Below are 25,301 nucleotides of genomic sequence, written 5' to 3'. Positions count from 1 at the left end.
GGGCCCACGCTCGATTCCAGTCAAAGGCATGTACCTTGGTTGCAGGCACATCCCCAGTAGAGGGTGTACAGGAGGCAACTGATCAATGTTTCTCTCTCATCGATGTTTCTAAGTCTCTATCCCTCTCCCTTCCTCTCTGGAAAAAATAATAAAATATATATTTTTTTAAATAAATAAGACTAAAAGAATTAGAAGGAGAACTGGTGTCTTCTGGAGTGGGAGAAGGGCAGAAGAGCCAATGTTAGGGATGTGGTATTTAAAACACGGCTTAGCCAAAACCGGTTTGGCTTAGTGGATAGAGCGTTGGCCTGTGGACTGAAGGGTCCCAGGTTCGATTCCGGTCAAGGGCATATGCTATGGTTGGGGGCACATCCCCTGTGGGGGTCGTGCAGGAGGCGGCTGATCGATGTTTCTAACTCTATTTCTCTCTCCCTTCCTCTCTGTAAAAAAATCAATAAAATATATTATAAAAAAAAAACTGACAGACTTAAAAAAAATTAAAAATTAAAACACAGCTTAAGGCACTGGTGGGATTTCCAAAGACAGAAGCATTTCAGGAAGAACAAAAGCATGGGCAGCTGTGCAGAGCTGGGAAATGTGTCACGTGCCCAGAGGGCAGGGTGTGACCTTTGTAGGAAGGCCTTGAATGCCAGGCTAAGGAATCTGTGTTTAATTGTAGGTACTGGAAATCTTAGTGTTTCTGAACGAGAGCGTTTCATGTTCAACGCAGTGTTTTAAAGATGTGTTTGTCAGAGATTTGCTGCTCAAAGACCGGCTGAGGCCCGACAGCATGAACTTGACTGGGAGCCTGTTAGAAGCCCCTCTCCCCTCTCTGACTCTCTGAACCTAAACCCTCAGAGCAGCAAGAGCCCCAGGGGGTCTGTTTGCCATCACCCCCAGAGAAGCCCAGTGCAGACTAGATGGGAGAGGGACTCTGGTCTTGAGACCAGTTGGAGGAAGAGGGCACAGCGACGCGAAATGTGCAATGGTAGCAGTAGAGACAGCAAGGCTAACGGGGGTGGTCAGAAAGGGAGTGGTCCCAGCGACACAGAGCCTTCAGGCCGGTGGCCACGGCATAGTCCTGCCTCACTCACTCTCCCAGCAGATTAATCCTCTGCCCTGATTAAAGTCATTGGTTTTCTTTTTACATGTTTTTTTCTCCCCGCCCCCCACATTTCTATTCATTAGCAAGCGCTGCTTCTTTCTGCTTGTGCTCACAGGCCACAAACAAATGGAAATTCTCCTCAAGCACTGTCCTTCAGGGTTGCAGATCGTCACTACTGCTGGGCCACATGACCCAGCAGAGAAATCGCATAACGAGATTATAAAGGAGGAAAGTGGAAGTATCTTCTCTGGTAATTCAGACCTTTCCTCCCTTCTGAGTCTAATACAAATCAAACAGGTGTGCACTCAGAGCCTGCACGTGTGTCTCCATCGGCTGTTTAAACACCAGCTCCCAGAAAATCCAGATCTCTCAGGAAGGGGGGAAAATAAACAGCTGAGCCGTGCGACTCATTTCCACTTCAAATATACTCTGCATTGGTGAGTCCTCAATTAATCAAATAGCTGGTGTATCTCTAAAGTAGCATAAAGTGACACGCTGTGTGAAATCAATTTTTCTCTCCAAAATCATTAAATCCAGCGGCCTGTGACTACATCCCTGCGAATCCTGGGACCCATCCTTTCATCCCCCATTAACTCGGGCACGCCTAACAGGCTGTCAGGAATAATTTCCCAGGACGTAAATAATTCAGAAATTAAAAATTAATAAATAATAACAGGGAGCTACTGGGAAATAGGCTGGGTCAATTAGCGCGCTCTGCATTCTGCCTCTTCACAGTGGGGGGAGGGAGGGGGTAGCCACATTCATTACTTGAATCTTTCCTTCAATGCTGAGGTCTGATTTACAGCTCTTCATTACTGGATCCAGTCAGACACAATTACCTCCACCGCTATCTCAGTTCCTAACTTCAAAGAAGCAAACGTTTTCTTGTCTGCTTTTTTGCTCCTTGCAGCAGGCTCAGCTTGACATCCCTGGAATTTCTTCCGCGCAGACTAATTAATAAGTCTTTGACTTACCATATTCACTCCTCTTCTTTGATGTGCTACCTTAGTCAATCATCCCACTTAATTAGAATGGCAACGATAACTTTACTTATCTTGTGGCTAGATGGAAATTAAAATAACGGGATTTTAATTCTCTTCCGTTTGGGGTTATGATATGGTGAAGGGAAAAGTTTCCATGCAAACCTGATAGTGTGCCCTTTCTCTGTGGGAGTGGAGGGGCAAAATTCTCTTCCTCTTGCTGCAAAATAGTAGAGCTATTGATCAAGCAATATGGAAATGCAGTGGGTTTTTCTACAGCATCATTTCACCCAGTCCTTTGGGGCGGGGCGGGGGGGGGGGGGGGGGAGCTGTCTTGATTTGTATAAATAATTGGAACAAGGCACGGGTCACATGGCGAAGGCAGTAGCTATGTTTTGAAGAAAAAAGTCGAGAAAGTCGAGGTTTTGATGTATTAACCCTTTTAACTCTTTCTACCCTGTTCCGTCAACCCATGCTATTTTCCATTTTGGTGATTTCTATAGTTGTATTAGACTTCTTCCAAAATATATCACAAGGAAATAAAAATAAAAATAAAGGTTCTCCCTCAAACAACAGCAAATATCCATTAATAAGCATAAGATGTGACAATGATGTACAAAACTGGTTAAGAAGGCAGAGCAGAAAGCAGCGTTCCATTTCTAGAAAACAATACTAAGGCCAATAGTTACTAAGCTGCCACTGAGTGCCAGCCTCAGTCACAAGCTTCGCCTCTGTTATTTCTCCCAGCATATCTGTATTTTCTCCATATTACAGACAAGGAGACAGTCTCGGCAAAGTTAACTTGCTTTCCTAAGGTCACTAAGGTGCCACATGAGGACAAAGACATAGAAAAGGCATAAGTAGAAGAGTTTAAACCTTTGAGTATAGCACTTATTTTATTTTTTATTTATTTATTTTATGTACTTATCAACACTCCCCTGAGGATATTTTTTTCATTGCTTTTCAGATAGAGTGGAAGAGAGAGAAACATTGACGTGAGAGAGACACATTGATAGGGTGCCTCCCACACGTGCCCCTTCCATGGCTGGGAATTGAACATGCAACCAAGATATGGGCCCTTGACTAGGAGTGGAACCCACAACCCTTCAGTCAGAGAGCCAATGCTCTAGCCACTGAGAAACCAGCCAGGGCTGAGTATAGCATTTGAAGCCTCCCACGATCTGACTTTAAACTGTCTGCCAAACTTATGTTCCTTCTACTCTATTACCTAAACTCAACCAAAATATGTCTCCAGGCTTTAACCCGGTGCCTAATTTTAGCACAATTTATACCTTATCAATACATTGTTGATGGTTGCCTTAATATTTATAGACATGGGCTGAAATGTAGTCATTGTAGTTATAAATAGTAATCTCAGTCATCATCAATACATTATTTTTAAATAGCAAGTGCAAACAGAAAATCACATTACATACTGCACAAAAGTTTTAGAATAAGAAAATAAACTTTTCTCACATTTTCTTGTACTATTTTTTCCTGGGAATAAAATTATTAACTTTTTTATTTGTTGGTGGGTTTTTTTTTTAAGTTACTAACAATAGAAACATCAATGGGAATTTCACACAATTATTCCATCTTTGATCTCTCAAACTTCCCCTCCTCCATTCTCAACAACAATGCCCAGTAAGACAACAAACAGAGGTCATAGTGACCAAGAGAAACTTATTCCGTTATTTAGTAAGACATGAAACCACTGCAAGCTAACCTTTCAGGGATTTAATACAGTTGTTCTGTAACAATGGAACTTGGTTCATTTGCTATTTGAGACATGATTATTTAAATTCAACTTAATTTGTTTCCATACTCCGCTTCAGGGCTTTAGGCTCAGATCATTTCTATTAGAGAAATCTAATTTGTCTCAAATTCCTATTTCTACATTTTAAAATGGTTAAAGTGCTCTGGCATTTTTAACTCTCTGTAGCAAAAACTATCTCCAAATTTCAGCTCAAACTAGCAAATCTGTTAAAGGTGCAGGTGACAAGCTGAGAAAAGGGCTCAGTGGTGGTTCAGGAGAAGACATGGAGCTGCAGTGGAAGGTGAGCAGTCAGTCTCCATCAGGCCTCTCAGAGGCTGCAAAAAAGTTGGGCCACTTCTGCTACTTGTTTGGAGGTTTCTGTAAAAACTTAAAAATTGAGACATATTTTAAATGTTTATACTGAACCAAGTAATGCTTTTAACACACAAAAGGCAGTGCACTATCATGGAGCTATTCACAAATAATCACCGGATTAACAAAATGCTTCATGGAGCACCACAGGCTGTGACACCCACTGCTGGAACAGAGGGCACAGGTTCTGCAATGAAAGTCTCTCAGTCATTGCCCTGTGTCTCAATGGCTGCAAATACAACCTCATCTAGAAGTAATGTTAAAATCCTGAACTTCAAGATCCTCCTGGAGAGATGGCTCCAGTGCAAATGTTCCCTCTCACCATTCCTTGATAGGCTCCAATCTCATTCATTCGCTTAGAAAAGATGTTTTGTAGTGTTTCTATGTGCTAGGCACTGCTATAGACATTGAAAATATAGCAGTCAAAATAACTTTTTAGAAGGACGGAACCCCCTATATGAAGAATACTTCTAATGAAGACAGACAACATATAATGGACATAATACATATACAGTATGTTCAAAAGGGATATATGTAACCCCATGTTCACAATGCTGTATGAATATGGGGGTGCATATATCTTTTCACATTTTTTTTTCATTTTCTTTTAATAAACATAGTAGGTCATTTCATACAACATTGTTTTGTTATAACATTGATGAGAAGCTGCAGTTCCAAGAACCTATTGATGGCATTAAGTGATGACAGAAGTGGAATTACTGGATCAATGGTAGTTCTGTTTTTAAGTTTTGAGAAACCTCCATACCTTTTTTTTTAGTGGGTCAACTAATTTACTTTCCCACCAAAAGTACACAAAGGCTGCATTTTCCACATCCTCACCAGCATTTGTTGTTCCTTGTCCTATCTAATAAAGAGGGGATATGCTAATTGACTGCCACACCCTCAAAAGATGGCGGCACCCACAGTCACAAGATAGCAGTGCCCAGTCCCCTTAGCCCCACTGGAGTGGCAGGCATGCAGCATGGTTGGACCTGCCTCCAATACCTGCCCACAACTACCTCCAGAGTCCCCAAGTCCCTTCATCCCCCAGCCACCCAGGGCCAGCCTGAGGCGTAGGTAACCAAGGCCAGCTGAGGCTTGCGCTGCCGGCAGTGGCAGCAGCAGAGGTGTGATGGGGGCGTTGCTTTCCCCTGATTGCCAGGTCACCTCCTGCCCCTAAAGGCGCCCACACTGTGAGAGGGGGCAGCCCAGGCTGAGGGACTCCCCTCCAGTGAATGAATTTTCAAGTACCAGGCCTCTAATCTTTTTTATAATAGCCATTCTAACAGATACAAGGTGATATCTCACTGTTGTTTTGATTTGCATACCCTTGATTATCTTTTCATAAACCTGTATGCCATCTGTATGTCTTCTTTGGAAAAATTCAGCGTTTAAAAAAATATTTGTTATTGATTTCAGAGAGGAAGGGAGGGAGAAAAAGAAGGGGGGTGGGGGGGAGATGATTTGCCCTGACTGGGAATCAAGCCCTCAATTACTGAGCCACTCCTGCTGAGCTATATGTCTTTAGAAAAATGTCTGTTCAGATCTCCTGCCTATTTTCTGATTGGTCTGTTGCTTTTTATTTGTTTGTTTGCTATTGAGTTGTATGAGTTCTTTTATTTATTTTGGATGTTAACCTTTTATCAGATATATGATTTACAAGTATTTTCTTCCATTCAGTAACTGGCCTTATCTTTTATTGATGGTCTCCTTTGCTGTGCAGAAGCTTTAGTATGATATAGTTCCACTTGTTTATCTTGCTTTTGGGGGAGGGACCTGGTGGGGGCACAGAGGATGGGCCAAAACCCACCCCTGTGCTAACTGCAACCTTGCAGCCCCACAGTTCCTTTCAAGGTGCACAAATTCATACATTGGGCCCCGAGTCTACAATATTATTTAATACTAGAGGCACAGTGTATGAAATTCGTGCATGTGGGGGGTCCCTTAGCCCAGCCTGCACCCTCTCCAATCCAGAACCCCTTGGGGGATGTCCGACTGCTGGCAGTCAGGCATCCCTCTCACAATCACGGACTGCTGGCTTCTAACAGTTTACCTGCCTGCCTGCCTGATCATCCCTAACCCCTCTGCCTGCCTGCCTGATCACCCCTAAACACCTCTACCTGCTTACCTGATCGCCTCTAACTGCTTCTGCCTGCCTGCCTGATTGCCCCTAACTGCCTCTGCCTGCCTGCGTGATGCCCCTAACTGCTTCCCTGCCAGCCTGGTCACCCCTAACAACTCTGCTTCAGCCTCCACCACCCTGGATTTGTCTGGAAGGATATCCAAAAGACATTCAGTCTAGCAGGTCTAATTAGCATGTTATCCTGTTATTAGTATAGATTGTGATTGAAGTATCAACCAAATGGAATTTGACTAAAGGCATAGGAAATACAAAGGAAGAGGTAATATACCTGGTTAATATATCTGGAAACTCCCTCCCAAATAAATAAAAAATTAAATATCACTAATAAGAAAATTCAGTAAGGTACCATTATATAAATTAATAAACAAAAATTCATAGCTTTCAGTAAAAAGAGCACAATTAAATGGAGTAATGAAAAAGAATTTATTTATATTAGAAACCAGATGGATAAGATACATAGATAGAACTAAAGTTAATAAGAATGTATAAAACTTAAATAAACAAGACTTTTTTTTTATTTTTATTTTTTTTTTTAAATAAATTTTTATTGTTCATATTATTACAAATGTTCCTTCCCCCCCCCCTTCTCACCCCATCCTCTGCCTTTTCCCCACCCCCCATTGTCCTCATCCATAGGTGCACAGTTTATGTTCAGTCTCTTCCCACATCCCCCTCTCCCCTTTTCCCCAAGAATAAACAGTTCACTCCCCTTCCATATCTCTGATTCTATTATATTCAACAGTTAATATTGTTCCTTAGATTTTTTTTTTTTTAGTTTCCTTGGTTTTTAGATTCACTTGTTGATAGTTACGTATTTGTTGTTCATAATTTTTATCTTTATTTACTTTCTCTTCTGAAAGAACCCCCTTCAGCAATTCATATAATTCTGGTTTGGTGGTGATGAACTCCTTTAGCTTTTTTTTTATTAGTGAAGCTCTTTATCTGACCTTCGAATCTGAGTGATAGCTTTGCTGGATAGATTATCTTTGGCTGTAGGTTCTTGCTATTCATCACCTTGAATATTTCTTGCCATTCCCGTCTGGCCTGCATGGTTTCTGTTGAGAAATCAGCTGACAATCGTATAGGTGCTCCTTTATAGGTCACTACCTTCTTTGCTCTTGCTTCTTTTAATATTCTCTCTTTGTCTTTTGCTCTTGGAATCTTAATTATGATTTGTCTTGGTGTGGTCCTCTTTGGATTCCTTTTGTTTGGAGTTCTGTGTGCTTCCTGGACTTGTAAGTCTAATTCTTTCACCAGGTGGGGAAAGTTTTCTGTCACTATTTCTTTCAGTATGTTTTCGATATCTTGCTCTCTCTCATCTTCTGGGACCCCCATAATTCTGATGTTGGTTCGCTTGAAGCTGTCCCAGAGGTTTCTTACATTATCTTCAACTTTCTGGATTCTCTGGCCTTCTTGCGTCTGCGGAGGAGTGTCTTCTGGCTCTTTATGTTCCAAATCTTTGACTTGATTCTTGCAATTTTCCATTCTGTTTTTAGGACTCCATATTTTTTATTTCAGACAATGTATTCTTTATTTCTTGTTGATCCCTTATTATTTCTAGTTGATCCCTTTTCATATCCTCATAGGTCTTGTTTATTTTATTGGCCTTTTCTAGGAGATTCTTGAACAACCTTATAAGTGTGGTTTTGAACTCTATATCCAGTCGCTTTTTGTCCTCCATTTGTTTCATTTGTGATCTATTTGGTTTAGGCATTTTCGCAGGCAGCTTTCCTGATGGGGCGGGGTTTCAGGGTGGAGCCTACAGCCTTGGCTTCCGTCAGCCCCGCCCTATGCGACTCCTGAGACTCAGGGTCCTTCAGTACTTGTTGCAAGCGCCTCTGAAAGAAAGGTGCCCTCGATTTTCGCCTGCTGCCAAACTGTCTATGCTCTCCCCCAATGAGTCCGGTATTGGGGTTCAGTTCAGTTGGTAGTGGGATTGGAGGTGGCGTTCAGAGCAGTCTGGAGCCCCTGTCTCCTTCCCGTCAGGGCAATCCCGTGGCACAGCCGGCCGGCCCTTCTCTGCGCGCAGTGTGCGCGCCTCCGGGACCTCCTTTCGCAGCTTCCCCGGAGTCCCGCCTTACAGCCCGGCTCCCTATGGATGAGGCTGGGCCCCTGGGGTCTGGCCTAGAATTGGGGTTCAGAGTAGTTGGAGCTGGGCCCAGCACAGTCGGAGCTTTTCTCTCCTTCCCACTTGGGACCGCCAGCCAGGCACTTGGCCTCCCTCCTCTCCAGCTCTGTCCTCTCTGCGCGCGCCGCGTGTCTCTGTACCTTGGGCTTTTACAGCTCCTCCGCGCTTCCTTCTAGTTTTCTCCTTGCTTCTTGTTGTAGAATTTCCAGTCAGTCGACTTTCCTGTAGTTCTGGGTAATGTCCATTTTATATTTTAGTTGTATTTTGTTGAAATTGTTGTGTGCGGCTGCGGCTAGTTGCCTACCCCTAAACAAGACTTTTTAAATGGAGATGAATAAGTAGAAAGACATCACATGTTCTTAAGTAGGATGACTCAACATCTTGAAGAAGTCAACTGTCCTCAAGTTAATATATAAATTTAACTCAATAAAAATGCCAACAATGTTTTGTCTGGAAATAAACAAGCTGAATCTAAAATTTGTATAAGAGTAGATACAGAAGTTCTAAAATGATCTGTTAACTTTTCATACAAAATAAACTAAAATCTACAAAAAGCAAGCATGTAAGGAGACAATAAAAACCAAGAGATATATAGGACAACAGGAAGACTTACTTGGGGGATTTAGAGAATGGAGTTATTAGTCACAAAATCTTTAAAGTATTTATACTAAATATACTCAAGCACTCAAGTAAATAAAAGTCAAGACTGAAAATTTCAGCATAGAATGGGAAAAGGTAAAAAAAATGCAATTTTAGAATAATTGATGTTAACTCATTAGATGTTTATAATAGCACATTAAATTTGCTGAAGAGAGAATTAATGAACTGGAAGACAGGTCAGAAAAAATAAAGCATGGAAAAACAAAAGGACAGAAAATATTAAAGAAACAGCAGGAAGTGTGGTAGCTTTAAAATATAATCCTAAAATCACTGACACTCTGTCTAACAAGAGATGAGACCATATGTCCACTGCCTTTGAATTTAGGTGGGCTTGTGACAGCTCTGACTAACAGAATATAGTAAAAATGATTCCAAAGCTAGATCACAAAAGGCCATGCCACTTTTGCTGGTTCTCTTACAATACTTGTTTTCTAGATGCTTCCTTTTGAGTAACTCCCTCTCAGAACCCAGCTGCCATGTGTGAGAAGTCCAAGCCCCATGGAGATGCCACATATGGGTGCTCTGTTTAACAGTTTCAGACTGAGCCTAGCCTTCAAGGTATTATGGCCCAGACACTAAGAATAAAAAAGCTTTCAGATGATTCCAGTCTCCAGTTGTTCAAGTCACGTCCCAGTTGAGGCACCAGTCATCAAGTGGCAACCACATACTCCCACTATGCTCTGTAAAAAATTTTTACCCATGGAATCCACAAGCATAATAAAATGGTTATTTTATGCCACTAAGTTTGAGATGATTTGTTATATAACAACTGATAACCAGAAGAGACGTAGAGATATCGTGATAACATAGCATGTAACTGGAGTCCCAGAAGAAGAGAAGAGAATCAGACAGAAGTAATATTTAAACAGGTAATGGCTGGCAATTTTCTAAAACTTGTGAACAAGCAGATATGAAAAACGCTATTAACTCCATATAATAAATAAAAAGACAAAAATTCCTAAATACATCATTGTTAAATTACTGGAAACCAAACCTAAAGAGAAAATGTGGCAAAAGACAGCCAGAAAAAAAAAAAAAAAATATATATATATATATATATATATATATATATATATATATATATATAATCTCTCCTATATATATATATTGTATATATATATATGAGTTCCCTTTAAAGGAGTAAAAATGAAAATAATTTAACTTCTCAACAGAAGCCAAAATACAACGGAGTGGTATTTTCTCAAAGTACTGAAAGAAAAAAATAACCACCAACCTTGAATTTTATATGTAGCACAGTAGAAGCTGTGATTGAGCCTGCAACCTGGGCATGTACCGTGATCAGAATAAAGCCAGCAACTTAGTGCATGGGACAATGCCAACCAACTGAGCCACACAACGAACTGAGCCACACTGGTCAGAGCCAAATGTAGTTTTTGAATGAATGAACAAAATAATGCATTTACTTGCAATATAGTCTCTATTTCTAGAGACACTTCGCTGGGTAGATGAATACAATAGGAGACAGGAGCCCTTGATACTCTATGACTTAGTTTACCTATTTTTCTGTGTCCCCCTCTGCTCCAGGAGATAGGAACACTGGTTTCACTACCACAGTTTTCGATTATTATACTTAACCCGGTTCTGAAATGTGACTTTTCTTCTCTTTCTATCTGTATTTGCATTTTTTTTTTCTTGATCTGTCTTGCTAGAGATGTGGTTATCTCATTAAACATTTCAAAAAACCTCACTTGTTTTTATTAATCTTTCTCACTTTTGGTTCTCTGTTCATTAATTTCTGTGTACACTTACTAAATATTTTATAAACTTTTGTGAAATTGAAATAAGATAAACCTACCTCACAATTTTTTTCCGGCTTGAACTGGGAAGCTTTGAGGTTTAAAATTCATTTATTTAAGGAATTTTCATAAAAGTTATTAATTTTAATGTCAAATTTATCTTCTTTAAGTTGTGCTTCTTGCATCTCATTTGGTCTTTAAGATATTCCTGCTCTAAGGTCTATAAGATATTCACCTATATTTTCTAATGATTTAAAGTCTTTTTATTAACTAATTAAGGTTGATTTTTATGTATAGAGTGAGTTAGGAATAAATTTGTCTTTCCATTTGCATACTCATATTTTTTTCCAACTTCACTCACTATATAATCTCTCCTTCCCTGCCAATCTGATAGGTGCTCAATCCCATACATGTATGGGTCTGTTTGTGGTTCTCTGTTCCATTCCAGACCCATGTATGGGTCTTTCTTTATCAGTTCTACAATCGCAATTCTTTAGCAAATCTTAAATGCTGGAAGGACAAATATGCATCCTTTCCTTCTTTTTCAGAAGGGAAATTCTTGACCTTTTTCTCTTCCAGATTCATTTTAGAGTCAGCTATTCTGAGTTTTGTTTGCATTTGCTTTGGATGTATGGATCATTTAGAGGAGAATTGACATTTTTACTATATGAATTTTTTATAAATATGAATATAAGACTTCTTTAATACTTAATAAAGTTTTATAATTTTTCTTTGAGATTTGCATGCATTTTGTTAGATTAATATCTAGGTACCTCACATTTCCTGATTCTATTGTGAATGGTATTTAAACTACGGTATGTATTTTTATTTTTATTTATACTTAAAAATTATATAATCTAGTATTTTGTTGCTGGTATTATATATAGAAATGCAATTGTATATTAACTTTATTTTTAGCAGTCTTGATAACTTTTTCTATTATTTTTAGTAATTTGTGTGAAGATTCTCTTGTATTTTCTAATATTTGCTTGAAGCAGTGATATAAAATTTCAATGTGGAATACATATACACCTTCATCAGGACAATTTTATCAGCCCTCCAAATATGTCCTCTTTATGCCTCCTTTGGTCCCATTCCCTTTTCCCAAAGTTAGCCACTATTCTGACTACTACCCATAGCTAAACTTTGTCAAATTTCCTTCTTTATATAAATGAAAAATATTTGCACGTGGTTTTATTTGCTCAACCTTATGTTTGTAAGATTCACCTATATTATTTTTTATTCTTACTGCTATGTAAATTTTCAATGAGCAAGCATAATACTATTCTTTTGAGGGACACTGGGTAGTTTCCAAGTTTTGGCTCACAATGCTGCCATGAACATTGTAAGGCGTGTGTTTTGGTGAAGATATTATTTTGACTTCATGATGCCTTTGATCATGACAGAAGGTAATTACTAATATCTTTTAGAGACTTAAGAACTTGCCCAAAGTAACACAGCTAATAATTAGCAGATACTGGGATAACATTACAATTTGTGAAGCTTGTGCTTTGAACGGCAAGGGAAGAGAAGGGAAAGTTAAAGATAATAACACCTTGCCCTGGCCGTTAGCTCAGTGGTTGGGCCACCACCCTGCAGGGAAGGGTCCGGGGTGGACATCCAGGTTGCGGCTTGGATCCCTGTTGAGATGCCTGCATGAGGCAACAGGTGGTGTTTCCCTCGCACATGTTTCTCTCTCTCCCTCTCTCTTTCTAGAATAAATAAAAAACATATCCTCAGTTGAGATTAAAAATAAATTAAACTTGCCCTCGCCGGTTTGGCTCCATGGATAGAGCGTCAGCCTGCGGACTGAAAGGTCCGGGTTCGATTCCAGTCAAGGGCACATACCTTGGTTGGGGGCACATCCCCAGTGGGGCGTGTGCAGGAGGCAGCTGATCGATGTTTCTAACTCTGTTTCTCTCTCATCGATGTTTCTAACTCTCTCTCTCCCTTCCTCTCTGTAGAATACCAATAAAGTAAAATTTTAAATTAATTAATTAATTAATTAAACTTAAAATAGAGAATAACTCCTCAAAAGTCACCTAATTAATGGTGTCAGAATTGGAATTCAAACCCAGGTCTATGTCCAAAGCTGGCCCTCTTTAGATTAAATGCGTGGCAGCGCCCGTAGGAACGAAAAATGTTAATTTTGCGCCACTTTGCCATTCGCAGCTCTTCTGTCCTTCGCATTCCTTTCTACAGCAATTCCCAAAAGATCTGGGGACAGCTGAAGCGCAAGCCCCGCCCGCGGCGGCGAGGCAAGTCGGTTGCCGTACAACATGGCGGCGCTCTGCGTCTCCGCCTACGTAGGGAAGTTGCCTACTGTCCGTACAACTGCGCGGCCCTGGATTGACGTAACTTCCTGTCCTGCGCAGTCTGCTTGACCTTTGAACTGGCAAGCGCTTTCCTTTTCCTCTTCCGGGGACGGTGACTTCAGGTATGGGTGCCTTTTCGTTCTCCCAGTACTTAATCCCTTTACAATCGGCCGCCATCCAGGGAGTTGCGGGGTCCGGGGTCGGTCGGCCGCAGTGTTTTGAGCTGTCGTGGGGGTAAGGGTCCCAGAGGAAGGCTGGTTGGTGGCGAGCAAGTCCCAGGCGTTTGTTTAGCTCCAGGCACCTCTTGATCCGGACCTCTCGGCCGGAGCCGGGAGCGGTTGCAGTTCACCGCCGGGTACTTGCCGCCTTTGAAGGCCGGCGTATGGAGATAGACGAGGCGTGTTCCCGCTGGTTGAGACTCTGGGAAACAGCGGAGCATCTTTGTGCCTTCCCCCGACAGTGTTAACACCGCTCCTGCTGTAATCGCAGGCTTTGGGAGGGCGGATGGCCGGCATGTCGTTTCAGAATATTTTCTTCCCCACGGCCCACAGCAAGGAAGAGAGAAGCGTGTTAATGGGGACGTTTTCTGTGGTGGTTTCGGAGGTGCAGACGCGAGTAGTGGCTGATGGGATGGGACACTCGCGTTGGCCTTCCGTGTGGCTTCGGGGTCTGACAGTTCTGGCTTAGGGTGATGTCAGAAGGAGCGCGCAGTAATGACTGCAGCCAGTTTTCTGGTGACAACATGACTGCGGAGAGGTGGCTACCAAGTTTGGGATAAAAAAAAATGAGATTCTCTTAAAAATTAAGTCATTCATGTACATTAACTGTGTAAGCGATTTCCTTATAATTTCCTTAAAATTGGTGTTAAATAGCACTTAGCTTTCAGGCAAGACACTGAACTCTGAGCATCTGTGTGCCAGGCAATAATAGCAGTAGCTTTTTGAAAAGTGGGCCCCTTTCATAAGGTACCTTACTTAAGGATGCTATGTATATGAAGAAATACGGATAGTGTGTAAATTATGCGATGCCGTTTTGGTTTTTTAAGGTGTGAATTATCTCTGCAATGCAATTTTATTCTACTTTTCTTGGTTTAGGCATTCACCATGGTCCAGCGTTTGACATATCGCCGGAGGCTGTCCTACAATACAGCCTCTAACAAAACTAGACTGTAAGTATTTCTAAAATTTAAAAAACACGTGCCAAAACGGGTTTGGCTCAGTGGATAGAGCGTCGACCTGCGGACTGAAGGGTCCCGGGTTCGATTTGGGTGGAGGGCATGTACCTTGGTTGTGGGCACATCCCCAGTGGGGGGGTGTGCATGAGGCAGCTGATCGATGTTTCTAACTCTATCCCCTCTCTTCCTCTCTGGTAAAAACTCAATAAAAATATATTTAATAAAATAAAATACACGTTGTCATTTACTCTGCTGAAAGCTGAGCTGTGGTGTATTCATTCTCTCACTTCCTAGGTCCCGAACCCCTGGTAATAGAATTGTTTACCTCTACACCAAGAAGGTTGGGAAAGCACCCAAATCTGCATGTGGTGTGTGCCCAGGTCGACTTCGAGGAGTAAGTGAGCCTTTTGTTATGAATAAGTTGCAGGTTGAAGTTTTGAGCATTAATTTCTCACTATGGGAACGGTGAAGGAGAGGACACCGCTAAGGGTGGTGAGAATGTACAAATGTCCATAATTCGTACCTGTCAAGAATGTTTTAAACCCAATGACAGACACACTGAAATGCTATTCACTTATATAAATAAGTACACCATTTCCCTGTGTAACCTAGTTCAATGTTTGCACTTAGAACCTATTAAGAAAAATCTAGCACAATTTCTGTTACTGTAAAAGCATCGTGAAATAACATCAACATTTTCTTTATGCAGGTTCGTGCTGTGAGGCCTAAAGTTCTAATGAGGTTGTCTAAAACGAAAAAACACGTCAGCAGGGCCTATGGTGGATCCATGTGTGCTAAATGTGTCCGTGACAGGTAAATACAACTCTTAAATCAAATGGGCTTGCTTAAGTGTATGGGTCTGTCCATTACACTGCATGCTGATCATTACTAGGAGACTGGTGAAAAAAATAACTTAAACAAAAGTTGCCTACTTTAGGATCCTTCCTAGACTAAGGATAATTGGGGAAGTACAAAATGTTAATTCAAAATAATTTAGGATTTGGGGCCATCTTTATACTAGATGTAGAAATTAAAATGATTTTGGTTTTGTAGGGGAGGAAGGTAAACTGTTTTTGACACTAAGATAGAGCATAGAAAGTGTTGTTTCTCTCAAATCAGTAAATATGGTATATCCTTGGATGAGTATTTTTTAAAAAATTGTATATACTTCTGATGTGGCTGGAGTAGAGAATAGTGGGAAGTGGTGGACAAGAAGTCACAGATCAGGAAGGATGGTTTCTAGCTTGATCCTTAAAAATGTGGGGATTGGTGGGGTTTGAGGAGGGCAGGGAAACCTTTGGTGTGCTAGACACTAATGCTGCAGCACAGTGGATAACGAAATCAATCAGCAAGAAGTGGACTTGGAACTTGCAATTTCTGTACTAGAGTCAAAGCAAATAAAAATATAGATAGATTTCAGAGAGAAAGGGAGAGTAGAGAGAACTCGGAACTCGCAATTTCTGTACTGTGTGAAGGCTAATGAAATGACAACTCTTTCAGGGTAGGAGAAGGTTTAGGTAGAAGGCTAGGTCTTTTGGATGTGTGAAAGTGGCGTAGACAGGAGTGGATGCAGTGGAGTTTATGATGGTAACTTTTATGCAGCATTTTTATGATAAAGACTTGCTAGTTCATCAGGGAAGTGTTTCTGTTACCATCTTTTTGTGAAGAAACCAAGACTTACTGCTTAAATTCACATAGCTGATAAGAGGCAACACCAGCATTTCTTCCAGGCTTTATTGAGACCCTTCCTCTCAACCCCACTGACTGTATTACCCTGTTTCCCCAAAAATAAGACAGTGTCTTATATTAATTTTTTCTCCCAAAGTTGCACTAGGTCTTATTTTCAGGGGATGTCTTATCTTTCCATGCGCTAGGTCTTATTTTCGGGGAAACACGGTAATATTAGATTGTCTCCAAAGACTTAAGATGGGCTTTCCCGAGTGAAGAAGTTGGGAGTAACTATCAGAAGAATAGTTTGCCTCCAGTTTACTTCAGATAGTTCTGTAAAGCAGTGTGGCCAAATTTCTAAGCCAAGTCTTGACACCAAACCTTGCAAGTTCATTTTGCCTTTTAGGAGTTAAATTTGTAAGGGGATGGTAAGGCACGGTAGAGGAATACAAACACATGATAAATATAACTTCCATGACATGCAAGAGAACTTAATTGAAATTTAGAGGAGAAACTACTTTCAGGTGGCTGGCAATCTGAGAATAGAATTTAAGGCGGAACCTGATTGATGTGTAAGTTGGACAAGGGGTTGAAAGGGCATTGCAGGCAAGGAATGCAGCCAATCAATGGTGCAGGAGGCAGCCAATCAATGATTCTCATCATTATTTCTCTCTCTACTCTCCCTTTCTCTCTGAAATCTATATATTTATTTTGACACTAAATGGAGGTCCTAAGTATAGAAATTTCAAGTCCTTCCAAATTTAACCTTTATAAAAACCCTGTGAAATAGATATGAAATTACTCCTGAACCTCACAACGGAAGGTAACTTGCCCAAGATCACACGGCTAGTAAATAGTGGAGTTGGCTTCAGTCAGGCTCTAGTCTAAAATCTTTGCTCTTGATAAAGGACCTCTCACTAATATCTTTTACCCTTTCATTTTGATTCCTAGCACGTTACTCCTTTTCTGTGTTTTTACTGGAAATTTTCAATACTGTGGTTAAAACATTCTAAGACATTTTACAAATCAAGTAATGTCCTTAATCCTGGATCCTAATGAGATGCCATTAAATGAAAGCTAGCGAAGTGGCAGAGAGCCGGTTCTTGTGGGTGCTTTTACAGTTTACCATGGCTCCAAAGGGGAGGGTGGTACTGCTGTGGGTAGGCTGAAAGGGTCTGTCCATGTAATACCAGTTTTTAATCTGTACTTGCGGGTTTTATTTTCTTGAGTATCTTCCCTCATAGCTTTAAATATTTTCAGGTGCTTTTCTTGCCTTTGTTAAATCAATGCTATTTGGGTATAAATATTCATTTAACATTTTCTTTTGTAGGATCAAGCGTGCTTTCCTTATTGAGGAGCAGAAAATCGTTGTGAAAGTGTTGAAGGCACAAGCACAGAGTCAGAAAGCTAAATAAATTTTAAAATGAAGCTTTTTTGAATAATAAAAGTCTCATTCTGTTAATTATCTTGTAATTTGTTAATATACAGGTTTTGTTCCTGTGTGTTATCTGGGGACCCTGTGATGTCTAGATTTCTGTTTTTCTAAATGAGAGTGAAGGTTAATGGTCCCTAGAATTTTTTTATGGTATCTTGAGACAAGGCCTTTTGAGAAGAGTGGCCCTTACATCTGAACATTTCTTTGAAGACCTCTTGGATCATTTTCATAGTAGCTTCTTTATCAGAAGTCATAGAGCAGAAACCAGTGTTTAAAGTTATGGAATGGAACCATTCTAACATCATTAAGCCCTCTTATTTGCTTAGTTTCAAACTGGTCTATTTTGGAGAATAAAACTGTCAGCAAAAGATGAACTCCTGTGTACAAAACTTAATGTCATGGGTCAAGTGAAATTCAAATTCAGATTTATGTTGGATTTATTATCCAAATCAGAACATTAAAATAATAGACCCTCGTATACAGATTTGTCCAATGGAAAGTAATACAAGAAAACCCATGTGCTCATAACTATTTTCTTAACTTTGTGATACTGTTTAAAACAACTCAATAATGCAAAACTAGATTTTATTAGTTCATTCTTACAGTGCTGAGGCTAAAAGACGTCCATTAAAGTATAAACTGAATTGTCCTCCAAGACCATTTTTTCAGGTCATGTCAAGCTTCCAATCCTAGGCTACTTCCATAAGCCAAGAAGCCTAGAAACTTGGTAGCTAGAGAATTCGGTGCATTTTGACCCTTTTCCTCTAGACTAGGGGTGTAGAACTCAATCAGAGAAGGGGCCAAAATCTAAAATCCAGCCTAAATCGCGGGCCGAATGGTTTACTAAACAATCATAAACTGTCATTGTGATGGAAACGCAGCGGAGTGCAGTGATGACAGCGATTTTTACTGATTGCAAAGTGGGAGGGAGAGATGGAAACATAAACATTGAGACTCATTCAACTGCCTCCTTCATGCCCCCTGCTGGGGATTGAGCCCACAACCCTGGCATGTGCCCTGACAAGTCAGGACCAGGTCAAAGGTCAACCACTGAGCCACATCAGTTGGTCAGTGCCCTTTCCTAAAGAAGGAAAAGGGCAGGAATCTGGCCTTGAACCCCACTGCCCGCTAATTTGGTAGACGTGATTTTAAATCGGCATTTTGCAGAACAGAATTAAGTTGCTTAGGCTGTCATTTGAATTTGATAGCATCTCCATAGTGATACCTAACGCCTATTTGCCCTATGCCTGACACTTCAAAGCACTTCATTTAGTCTTTCCAACAACCCTGCGACACCTTTATCATCCCCATTTTATAAATGAGCACTGGCACACAAGTTGTGTAATACTTATCCATTAGAATTGGCATATGTTTTTAGGGAGTTGAGATTGAATATACTCCAAGTAAATACTTCAGCAAAAGGTGATAGCTTAGGTTTCTCAGATCATTTGAGATCCATCAAGTCTTCCATTTGTCTTCCATTTGAATTGTTAAGCAGCCAGAACAATACAATTATTTTGGGTAATGTTTAATCATAAATATTTTTAACGGGTATAATTGAAAAGCATTGGATTCTGAAGTAGAGTAACATTTCTTCATGGACTGATGCTGACAAATATTGCATAGACCTGTTTGGTCATCTAGTGCACATGTGTCAAACACAAGGCCCGCGGGCCAAATCCGTCCCGGCAGACCTTGCAATGTGGCCCGCACCGCGCTGTCATCACTGCACTCCGCTGCGTTTCCATCACAATGACAGTTTATGACTGTTCAGTAAACCATTCGGCCCACGATTTAGACTGGATTTTAGATTTTGGCCCCTTCTCTGATTGAGTTCGACACCCCTAAATTCTAGTGTGTGATAAGAATCTAAAAATGGATTCTTTAACACTCAATGCCTTTAAAATTTTAATTCAGTTAATTGCTTTGTAAACTAATTTTTCCTTGGTTTGAGATGTCATCTTTAAGTAATAGCTGTGGAGAAAAAGACTCCATTTGCATGTCAGGGCTCTTATGACACAAAGTTCTGTAGAGCAACTTGACAACCCAGGCTGTAATGTGAGGACTATCAAGTTTCAACAGAATAAGTGGGTTAACTTAGAAACTTGAGAAAACTAAAGCATTGAAGTCACATACTTTTCAAAGAATTCTTCATGTATTAAATGGTTTAACCTTTTCCAAATTTGAAATGTTTTCACTTATAAAGCATGTTTGTAGACAATTTGGAAAATAGGAAAATTAGAATGAAAAAAATCCTTTAATTTCAGTATGCAGATAATTATTTTTAAGTCAAAATTAGAAGCATACTTTATATATAAACTAAATATTCCCTTTTGGATAATTGAGTTTTTTGTTTGTTTTTTACTTCAGAGGGGGGGAGAAAGCTAGAACATCAATGATGAGAACCATTGACTGACTGCCTCCTGCATGCCCCACAGGGGATCAAGACCACAAACTATGACCTGGTTCATAGGTCAACGCTCAACCACTGAGGCACGCCAGCTAGGCTGGATTATTTCTTAATTTTTCTCCATTTGAACACTTGTGAGCATTCTTTTAATATATTTTTATTGATTTTGGAGAGGGAGAAAAGAGATGGAAACATCAATGATGAGAGGATCATTAATCAGTTGCCTCCTGCACACCCCCTACTGGGGATTGAGTCCACAACCCAGGCATGTGCCCTTGACCAGAATCAAACCCAAGACACTTCAGTCCATAGGCTGACCCTCCCCTGAGCAGACGAGCCAGGCTAAAAGCAAGCTCTCTTGTCTCCGCTCTTCCAAGGACCCTAAAACCATAATGAGGGTTCCAACCTCATGACTTACCTCCCAAAGGCCGCCACTTCCTAAAACACGGGATTAAGGTTCCAATATATGAATTTTGGAGAAACACAAACATAACACTGCCACATTTCATGTCCAGAACACTGAGGATGTGAAATATGCCGGATCGGTGGCCATTTCTTCACCTGTGTTAGTTTAGCCACTTAGTTATTGACCATGGGCCGCCCTTCTCCATTCCTCCCTCTGCTAATTCCTCCACCTCACTCGTGTTGTGGTGGGTAGATATAGAGGACCACAGACTATGTGAACATAGTGCCAACTCTGTCCAAGTGGCCAAAATGGATTCTGCACTGCGCTGGGTTTTGATTTAAAGAAACAGTTTTTACTGAGTCCAGTTCTGTGTATGACAAAGTATCTCTGACAGGTTCCTAAGAAGATAAGTGAATGTAGTTAGTGGTTTCTCCTTCCACTGAATTGTTTATAATTTCATTAGAAGGACCGGGGGGGGGGGGGGGGGAGGGGGTTATGTAGACATGCCACGGGTATTCTTTCATTCTTAAAAGCAGAAAACTTCCATATATTTAAGTAAATAAATCTAATTTATTTTCAGCAGTGCATACACTTTTTACCCTAATGATTTAGGGCTTGGGTTCCCAGAATTTTGATAGGGCTGTATCCAGCTCTAACTACAAGCTATTTTATCTTACCAATTGAAATCACATACAGACATATCCTGGAGACATTGGGGGTTTGGTTCCCAACCACCACAACAAAGCAAACAGCACAATAAAGTGAGTCACATGAACCTTCTGATTTCCCAGTGTATATAAACTTATGTTCTATACTCTGTTAAGTGTACAATAGCATTGTCTAAAAAAATACCTTAAAAATACTGTATTGCTAGAAATTGGTAACCATCATCTGAGATTTCAGCAAGTCCTAATCCTTTTGCTGGTGTCGTCTTCAATTTGTTTAAAAAAAACAAAAAAACAGTTATTTATGGAAAGCAACAAAGTGAGTTGCAATAAAACGACATACACCTCTACCAGTCTGAAGTAAGATTGTGAAGCAGGACTGAATATGATTATTTTTTTCTGAATCAGATTACTTACTGCTGGGTTAAAGGTCTATAACTATTGGCTATTACCAATAAACCCAGTGGTATGTGGAGCCAGCTTAACCTGGCTGTCAGAGCCAGTTGTGTCTCTAGCTCAGTGTTCAGTGATGCCAGGTTGGTACCTTGATATTGGAAATATTTACACAGGAAATCAGCAGACTATCTTCAAGAGTTTTCTTTCTAGACTCTAGAGGGTAAGATTCACAACATTTCTTTCTGATTTCTAATATATCAGCTACTCAGTATTTCTGAGTAAATCTTAAATGTTTCTGGATAATTTGAATGATTACATCAATGCTCTTGCCATACATTTACATTCTGATTTGCTTTAGCTTTCATTCATTAACTCAACAAATATGTATTAGAAACTACTGTGTTCCAGAAACTGTTTCTGGGTATGTATTAATACAACTGTCAACAGAGCAGACTCTTCCCTGCTCTCCTGGTACATAACTGAGGCTACAAATACATTTTTAATTGCACACATTGGGATAAGAGTCATAAAGGGGAAGAATTCAGTGCTGCTGAACAGTGTAAGAATGGAATCTCCTGGGAAGGGGAGGTAGGCTTTTCTGAGAAAGGGATATTTAAGCTCAATGCAAGAACAAGAAGGTGTTAGCTGGGTGCAAAGGAGGGAGAACATTCCAGACATAAGAACCAAGTGCAAATGTCTTAAATCAAGAAATAGCTAATATTTTTAAACAGGTAACTCATGCAGCCCAATTCACTCTTAATATGTAGAGCCAGTAAGTCTGATATATGTAAACACATTGTTACTAAGAAGGAACATTCCTATTAGCAAACACATTTTAGTCACCTACAAAGCTCAAAAAGATCTGTGCCACCTTCTTCTAAGGAAGACCAGTGAAGGAAAAGCTTATTTTGGAACAAAGACACAGTATTCTGCGTTAGGGGATATTTTAATTATGCAACCCCCTAGATATTTTAGGCATCAACCTACTATTGAGGAGAAAAAGATCAAAATTATTGACTGAATCCCCCAGATATTCATTCAGCTTCTATATTCCTTTGCCTGTGCAAATAGCCTGAGGGCTATGCCCTCCCCCCTCTCCTCCACCTCTCTTGTTAGAAATAAGCTTATAGCTTGACTAAAGAACAAGTAGTTCTGAAGAAAATGCAGATGTGTACTGCATCAGTGTAAATTGCACAAAGACTATAAGCTGTACTAGAGGCCCAGTGCATGGATTCGGGCACCCATGGGAACCTCTAGCCTGGCCTGCACCCTCTCGCATCTGGGACCCCTCAGAACTGGCGGCCTAACATGCCCCAGGGATGTAGCAGTGTGCAAAGCTGCAGGCAGTGGGGGGAGGAGCCTGTACTGCTCCTCTCTTCCTGGCCCCACTGTGCCTGCTGCCACTGCCACCACTCTACAAACTCACTGAGCAGCGCTCCTGCTGTGGGAGCTCCCTGGCCATCAGGGGGCAGCTCCTGTATAGGCCGTAGTGACTGGTCAAATGGTCCACCTGTCGAATGGTTGACCAGTTGCTTAGGGTTTTATAAGATTGATGGTCTGTTGCAATTACTCACTCTAGAGATATAGTGGGGAAACAGCCACAGACAATCCTATATAATAAAAGTGTAGTATGCAAATTGTCCCCTTATCAGGAGTTCTTCCTGGAGTTAAACCAGGGGGTGGGGCTACCCAGGGAAAGGGAGCCGGCAGCCACTAGGGACCCTACCAGTGCACGAGTTTTGTGCACTGGGCCTCTACTATCTATTGATAAATAAATGGTCAGGGCTGTATACCAATAAGGTTTTACTTACAAAAACTGATGTGGGCTCAGATTTGGCCTGCAGATTGTAGTTTGTGGACCTTCCCTGTTCTGGATGACCCTGCTTCCAATTCCAGCTGCCATCCAGCTGCAACTGAGTGAGAAACATCAAGCAAGACCAGCAGAAAACTGCCGTGTTGAGTCAGTCAACCCAGAGGATGGCGAGAAAAAAATAAAATGGTTGTTTTGCTGCACTAAGTTTTGAGATGGCTTGTTACATAGTGATATATTACTAAAACAGTGGTACAGTATAATGGTCTATAAATATATATATATATATATATATATATATATATATATATATTAAAATATGTTTTATTGAGTTTTTACAGAGAGGAAGAGAGGGATAGAAAGCTAGAAACATCGATGAGAGAGAAGCATCAATCAGCTGCCTCTTGCACACCCTCTACTGGGGATGTGCCCGCAACCAAGGTACATGCCCTTGACCGGAATTGAACCCGGGACCCTTCAGTCCACAGGCGGATGCTCTATCCACTGAGCCAAACCGGTTTAGGCTCTTTAAATATTTTTTTATTGCATATCCTTTAAAGAGCTTGAAAAGTTGTGTAGACCCTTGCACAATTTTAGATTGTCACCTAAAACTTTTCCTTATAAATTTAAATTGTTGCAAAAGATGTAATTTCCAGCACCATGAAGATATGAATAATTTTTCAAAAACTGCTCTATCGCTTTAAAAATACATCAAATAGAGGCTACATAGCAACTATTAAAAAAAGAAGAAAGAAGACAGGAATCTGCTCTTGTAACAGTTGGTAGTTCTATATTAAAAGTATTTTTCTGATTGGTAATTCCCACAATTCTATTTCTAAGAAAGAAAAAGCAATAAAGGAAGGCATGGAGTCTTGCCACCCACTTGTCCTCCAGACAAAATAAGGTATAACTGCCTTTTCATCTGTGTTCTTTTTGCTTCACTCTGAAGGAGCTCTCTCTCCAGAGTAAGCCATTCTTTGACAATTTGGGCAAGATGAAAGAGGTGAGGATGTTAAATGAAAATTGTCATCATTCCCTCCCACCTCATTCTACATTATATCTGAATTTAGGTCATTTAAATGTGGGCCAAGATATCCTACTCCAGTGTCTAATATCTCCCTTATGTGTAAAATGGGGAAAGACACAAAGCCCAAAGACACTTTATTTCTTTATTTATAATTTATTTACTATTTATAAAGAACTGTTCTAGACACTGGGATAAACAAAATAGACAAAAATCCCTGCCTTATTGGGGATTTCATTCCAATTAGGGGAGACAGATGATGAATAAAAACATAAACGAATGAATGAATAAGTGAATATGTGAAATAATATGGTATCATTGATTTATGCTATTGAGAGAAATAAAGCAGGGGAAGGGGATAGAATGCAGGAGAGAGCAGGGCGTTGCAATTTAAATAGTGGTGTGAGGGAAAGTGGCCCTGAAAAAGGGACATTTAAACAGAGACCTAAAGGCCATGAGAGACCATGAATGCAACAGGGAAAGAGCATTCGGTGTAAAGATTAGTCTGAAGGCAGGAGGGTGCCAGGTGGCTGGACTGGAGGGGGAGATGCGGTCAGGGAGTAAACAGGGTACCACTTAGCACACAGCTCCATCCCCTGAGAGGTCACAGACAGTGAGAGGGCACAGGCCGGGCTGAGGTACTCCCCCCTCAGTGCTTGAATTTTGTGCACTGGGCCTCCAGTATTTGTATAGTTTTGGTTCTTCCACTAACTACTTCTGTTATCTTGGTTAACTCTTTTGCCTGCTCTAGAAGATTAGATTATTGGATTTATTGATTCATTATATTTATCTTGGTAACAAACTAAGCATCTGCTGTGCTTCAGGATGTGGCTCTGAAGGTGAATACAATACCACCAGGTCCTTTCAGGAGCTCACCATCTAGCTGTTTCATTCAGCCATGCATGCCTTTTGATAGATTAGTTTACATCAGTGGTCCAAGCCAATGGATGGCACCAATGTGGCATCTTGGAAATTTGTTGGGGCACGATGCAAAATATTCTGTAATGTGTTACATTGTCCAAGTCCTACATTACTTTCCAATATCCAATCAGATTTTTATGTAGGTGGGAAACCTGTTTTTTATTATCTAAACCTTG

At 40.5% G+C, this 25,301-nt stretch overlaps 1 protein-coding gene and 1 long non-coding RNA gene across 3 annotated transcripts; both read left to right on the top strand.

Annotated features, from left to right (window-relative positions):
- The first annotated feature begins 13,295 nt into the window (after positions 1-13,295).
- Positions 13,296-17,500, top strand: RPL34 (ribosomal protein L34). Of its 2 annotated transcripts, none has more exons than XM_036409436.2 (5): positions 13,296-13,338; positions 14,311-14,384; positions 14,685-14,784; positions 15,100-15,203; positions 17,389-17,500. In XM_036409436.2, exons 2-5 carry the CDS (start codon positions 14,320-14,322, stop codon positions 17,471-17,473), a joined length of 354 nt encoding a protein of 117 aa, XP_036265329.1. In that variant the 5' UTR covers positions 13,296-13,338; positions 14,311-14,319; the 3' UTR covers positions 17,474-17,500. The 2 variants fall into 2 exon arrangements, with proteins under 2 accessions (XP_036265329.1, XP_045445097.1); XM_045589141.1 differs by lacking the exon at positions 13,296-13,338 and adding an exon at positions 13,426-13,450.
- A 971-nt stretch (positions 17,501-18,471) lies between these two features.
- On the top strand, positions 18,472-19,669 carry LOC123653313. The gene is made up of 2 exons (XR_006743045.1): positions 18,472-19,136; positions 19,349-19,669. It is a non-coding gene; the product is annotated as an uncharacterized LOC123653313 (long non-coding RNA).
- Positions 19,670-25,301: the final 5,632 nt, after the last annotated feature.

This window comes from Pipistrellus kuhlii, unplaced genomic scaffold, assembly GCF_014108245.1.
Source record: "Pipistrellus kuhlii isolate mPipKuh1 unplaced genomic scaffold, mPipKuh1.p scaffold_m20_p_1, whole genome shotgun sequence".
Classification (NCBI taxonomy): Eukaryota; Metazoa; Chordata; class Mammalia; order Chiroptera; family Vespertilionidae; genus Pipistrellus; species Pipistrellus kuhlii.
Note: the sequence above shows the minus strand (reverse complement) of the source record. Positions and strands in the feature narration are given on the sequence as shown.

What these genes read in the sequence shown, in the direction of transcription:
- RPL34 (XM_036409436.2), top strand. Translation starts at nt 14,320, where the DNA reads ATGGTCCAGCGTTTGACATATCGCCGGAGGCTGTCCTACAATACAGCC. An exon ending in GCCTCTAACAAAACTAGACT is followed by an intron (nt 14,385 to 14,684) that starts GTAAGTATTTCT and finishes CTCACTTCCTAG; the next exon opens with GTCCCGAACCCCTGGTAATA. An exon ending in GCTAAATGTGTCCGTGACAG is followed by an intron (nt 15,204 to 17,388) that starts GTAAATACAACT and finishes TTTCTTTTGTAG; the next exon opens with GATCAAGCGTGCTTTCCTTA.